Raw genomic sequence first — 4,869 nt, forward strand, 5'->3', positions numbered from 1 at the left:
GGAGGGGTCCGAAAGAGAGGTATATATTTTCTATTCATTGTTATTTTTAGTGAAAAATGCTGAGTAGTAATTAGCAGTACTACTAGTACTTCTTGTATTACTAGCATTACTAACATGTATATATGTATTTTGATTGCAGGCAATGCAACCAATGCAACCCCTTGAGTTCTACTTCAAAAGCAGTGAGTTCCCCAAGAGTTCCAAGATAGAAACTAAGTGCTTTGTGACCAAGACAGTAAAGCTCATCAAGGGTAAGCCTGAGGCTGAATGGTTCACAAGCCATCCTCAGTTTCGACATTTCTTCCACATGCCAGACGAAGATAACCTGAAGCTCCAGGGGATGTGGATGTTACTCCTGCGCACCATTTGTACTCCAGAAGATGATGTTGCATGGTTTGTGGTTAATGGTGTACCCATCCGTTATTCTATGAGGGAGCATGCCCTTATCTCTGGCTTAGACTGCGGTGATTATCCACCAAACTATTGGAAGTTGGAGGGTTATAAGTTTGTGGATTATTACTTCCATGACAGAAAGAAGATCACCATCAGCGATGTGAAGCAGAAGATGTTGTTCTATGCCACCGTGTCCAGATAGATTGAAGATGACTGTCTTGTTTTTTCTTGGTCAGGTTATCAGAGGAAAGCCGAAGGATTCTGGACATTTAGACCTCTTCGTATTAAGGATGATGGACGATTTAGATGCTTGCATATCATTTCCCTGGGGTCGTCTAACATTTGAGGATGCAATAAAGGAGATTAAGCACGTGATGAACAATCTGAAGGGTGAAGTGAAAGAGGCATGCGCCTTTCCTGGATTCATAATCCCTTTAGAGGTAAAGCATATAGTTTTGTAAATTTTTAGTTGTAATATAATTGAAATCTGACACTGTGGCAATGGATGTACTAGGTTATGGCTTTTGAGTGTATTCTGGATTTGGGGAAAACGTTTAGAATCTATTCAGACGACTCTAGTGAAGACTGTCCAAGGATGTGCAAGAGCCGGTTTACAAAGTCCAGTCTTAAGGGTTATCCTTTGGAAGACATATATGTTGCGGTTAGCAGTTGGAGACACAAAGGTACATGTATATAGTTATAGTAGAAGCTAGATGAACATAAAATTTAACTGATCTAACTTATTGTTTTATTTTCAGGTTATCAACAGTGTGTTAGTTCCAACTATTGGTGAGCAAATTATGCTGGCTCGTATCATTGATGAGGAGCGAGAGTATGACCGTCAGGGCAGGCCAAGTGATACTTGGAACTACTGGTTAAATGTGAAGCAGAAGAATATTTGGGGGAAAGAGCTATATGAGTTAGATCAAGCTGCACGAGGAGTGTTGCCAAAAAAGAAAAACAAAGAAAAGGTGACGTTTGCAGAAGGATCATCCTCTAATTCTGGTTTAGATTCGAGGTTGCAAGGTCTGGAAGAGAGGATTTTGGAGTTCATGGGAGAAGGATTTGTTGGACTTCACGTAACGGTGGAGACAAAGCTAGAGGCTCTAGGCTCAAGGATGAGTCATATTGAAAAGAACCAGCGGATTTTGAAAAGAAGGGCTAAGAAAATGGAAGACAAGCTAACTTCTATTGAGAGTAAGGTGGTACCGAGTCATGGTGAAGACATGGATTTTCGACAGTGGGACTATGGTACATATGAAGAGAAGGAGAAAGCTAATTCTGAGAAGGACAAAGCTAATGTTGAGCAAGAGGCTGGGAAAGAGAACGATAACTTCGAGAATACTGAGCAAGAGGCTGAGAGAAAAAATGATGAAGAAGGGGAAGAGAAAGAGGCTGATGACAATGCTCAGCAAGAGGATGAGAAAGAGAAGGAAAATAGTGAGGGTGATGAGCAAGATAAGGAAGACAGTGAGAGTGAGAGTGAGAATGAGACTGATGAGTTGAAGCAATTGAAGGAGATATGTAGAGCACAAGCTGATAAACTGTGGAAAGAAATTGAAGCGGATGAAGAAGAGGTTGGAGGGAAACAGGATGAAGAAGAAAGTGAAGAGAAAGAGGCTGAAACCAGTGACGAAGAGAAGGAGAACAGTGAGGATGATGAGAAAGTTGAAGAAAAAGTTGTGGAATCTGAGGCTGAAGGCGAAGATGATCAAGCAGAGGTTGAAGGGAAAGAGGATCAAGAAGAAGAAGTTGAAGGGAAAGAGTTTGAAACCAGGGAGCAAGATAAGGAGAAAAGTGAGACTGCTGAGGTGGAATCTGAGGCTCGGGAGGCAGAGATAGAAAAAGGAACTCCGACACCACCACGTGGAAATCATACAGAGGGAACTCCCAAAGATAATCACAATGAGCCTCGGGTTGAGACGAATAGAACCGATGAAACTCCAATACCACCACGTGGGAATCAGATGGAGGGAACTCCCACACCACCACGTGGTAGGACTAAGGCAATGGCTGCGAGGGGACTAATGACAAGGCCTATGGAGGGAGAACCTGGAAAAGGTGTTGAAGTTGTTGCGGAAGAGACTGGAAACAGAGGGAAAAAGCAGGAAGAAAGTTGCAGAAGAAGAGAAAAAAGAGGAAGAGGCTGTGAAAGCTGTTGAAGAACAGGCTGGGGAAGTTGTCGAGGAACAGACTGGGGAAATTGTTGAGGAATATACTGAGGAAGAAAAGCAAAGGTGGATCATGGTCGTTTACAAGGAAGCACCGAGTCCTTGGATCATGCATAGGTGCAAGGAGAATGCCGCTGTTGCTGTACCTAAGAAGAGTGGCAGACCAAAGAGGAAATCACAGTGGGTGCAGACTCCTTTCACAGAGGGGAAGAAGCTTAAAACAAAAAGTGGGTGCAGACTCCTTTCACGGAGGGGAAGAAGCGTAAAACAAAGCCTTAGGCTTATGTATTTATTAGGAATCTATGTTTAAAACTTGGTAGTAGAATGCTTTTGAATGTTTAAATCTTGGTGTGTTGCAACAGGTTTGGAAAACTAAGTTTACAGGTGTTACCATGCCCAAAAATGAGTAAGATGGATAACTAGATTTACTAGGTTTATTACGCCAAAAAAACACTATAAAAGATATACCAAAAATTAGTAAACACATGTAAAATACTAAAATATATATATATTATTAAAAAACGAATTAAAAAATGCATTTCACATGTAAAACGTGCAGCCGTCATAAATATTTTAATCTTATTTTTAACACTTAGTAATACCTATGGTAATCTTCAAGGTAATAGTAATACCACCATACACATAGTAATACTTTGGCATTTTTTAAGTTTTTGTAGTAAATCCATCTCAAAAAAGAAGGTTTGGTAGTAGAACCAATGATTTTACCCTATTATTTACATAAACAATTTACGAGAAATATGTATTTTGTAAAATTCTACTTACTATATTGTTAACCATTCACATACTAACAATGAAAGTTAAGGAAGTTTTTTGGGAAACCGTTAAGATTTTCTTAAACTATTGAAAATAATTAACAAAAATAGTCTAATCCATATATTTATTATATACGTAGCCTACGAATTGAAAATAATCATATAAAGATAGTCTAAATTACACATAACGTAGTGATACACATTGGTTTCGAATTGCACATAATAATACTTGTAAAACCAAGTAATCCAAATTGCACATAATAATACCAGTAAAACCCAGTAATCCAAATTTCACATAATAAGTCCAGTAATCTCCAGTAAAACCTAGGTAGTACCGGAACCACTCCCACATTCAAAATACGATGCCATACCTTCTCCTCTGGCTCTGCCTCTTACTCCTCTAGCTCCTCCTCTGCCTCTTTTTCCTCTTCCACGGGATTCTCCTACTGATGGAAATCTTGTTTGTTGTGGTTTTCCTTTCTTCTTGTCAAAATCTGGAGGAAGTATTTTCTTTGCTTTAACATCTTCTGGTATAACCCAATCAGACATATGAGGAACAGGATATATGGTCCTGTGATAAGCCAAAGCCCATTGCTCCACCAAATAGTATTTTGAACAATACTCTGATAGATGGAGTTCCCTTCCCGCTGCCTTAGACATGAATGTGGCAGCAGCCACTCCATGCACACAAGGGTATTTGTCTTTATCAAATTGTTCACAACTGCAAGTATTCCTAGCCATATCAACAGTATAAACCTTGCCGTCAGTACCATGCACACTGTACTCAAGATGGAAGCTGTTTAATTCGTCAATTGTAAGAAACCCCGCATCAACACATCTTTTAGACATTTCGGTTTCCAAAATAGGCACAAGCTTCAGTGTGTATGGTATTTCAGCTGCCTCCTTCCTATGGTTGTTAAACCATTCAGACATTTTCGCAATGATAACATCAAACATTGGTAGTAAGGTATACTTTCTCGCTTCCTTAATAACACCATTAAAAGATTCTACTGAATTGGTGGTGTCAACATTGTACCTATCTCCTCTGAAGTAACATCTAGCCCACTTCTTCTCTTCAACACTTTTGTCAAGATACGCTGCTGCACTACGATACTTTCGGCGAAAAGCATGATAAAGGTACTTGAACTCAGCCTCCGTATAAGCGTGTGCGCATTCTCTAAACTTGAACGCACAAGTATCTTTGTTGTTATGGATGAGGGTTTTAACATTCTGAGACAAATGCCATATACAATACCCATGTTCGGCCTCAGGGAACATTAGACGTACTGACTTGATCAAGCTTTTGTTTCAATCTGAAAGAAATACCAATCCCGGGACATCGGATATCACTGATTTCAACTGTTCCATAAACTATATCCAGCTTTCATCATTCTCACCATCTGCTACGCCAAACGCAATTGGGTAGTGGTGATGATCAGGATCCTGAGCAGACGCAACGAGGAGAACTCCACCATAAACATTCTTGAGGTGTGTTCCATCCACAATGAGGACTTTCCTCATTGCACTGAATT

General features: G+C 39.9%; 3 protein-coding genes across 3 annotated transcripts; 2 read left to right on the forward strand and 1 right to left on the reverse strand.

The window, feature by feature from the left end:
• Positions 1–142: 142 nt before the first annotated feature.
• On the forward strand, positions 143–854 carry LOC106324036 (uncharacterized protein At3g43530-like). The gene is made up of 2 exons (XM_013762062.1): positions 143–583; positions 630–854. The coding sequence occupies exons 1-2, from the start codon at positions 143–145 to the stop codon at positions 852–854; spliced, it is 666 nt and encodes a 221-aa protein (XP_013617516.1).
• A 591-nt stretch (positions 855–1,445) lies between these two features.
• On the forward strand, positions 1,446–2,555 carry LOC106324037 (uncharacterized protein DDB_G0283697-like). Its single transcript, XM_013762063.1, has one exon. It carries the CDS (start codon positions 1,446–1,448, stop codon positions 2,553–2,555), a length of 1,110 nt encoding a protein of 369 aa, XP_013617517.1.
• Positions 2,556–3,661: 1,106 nt separating this feature from the next.
• On the reverse strand, positions 3,662–4,858 carry LOC106324038. The gene is made up of 2 exons (XM_013762065.1): positions 4,735–4,858; positions 3,662–4,623 (listed from the first exon to the last, which is right to left on the reverse strand). Exons 1-2 carry the CDS (start codon positions 4,856–4,858, stop codon positions 3,662–3,664), a joined length of 1,086 nt encoding a protein of 361 aa, XP_013617519.1.
• Between the last annotated feature and the right edge of the window lie 11 nt (positions 4,859–4,869).

This window comes from Brassica oleracea, chromosome C2 (genome assembly GCF_000695525.1).
Source record: "Brassica oleracea var. oleracea cultivar TO1000 chromosome C2, BOL, whole genome shotgun sequence".
Taxonomy (NCBI): Eukaryota; Viridiplantae; Streptophyta; class Magnoliopsida; order Brassicales; family Brassicaceae; genus Brassica; species Brassica oleracea.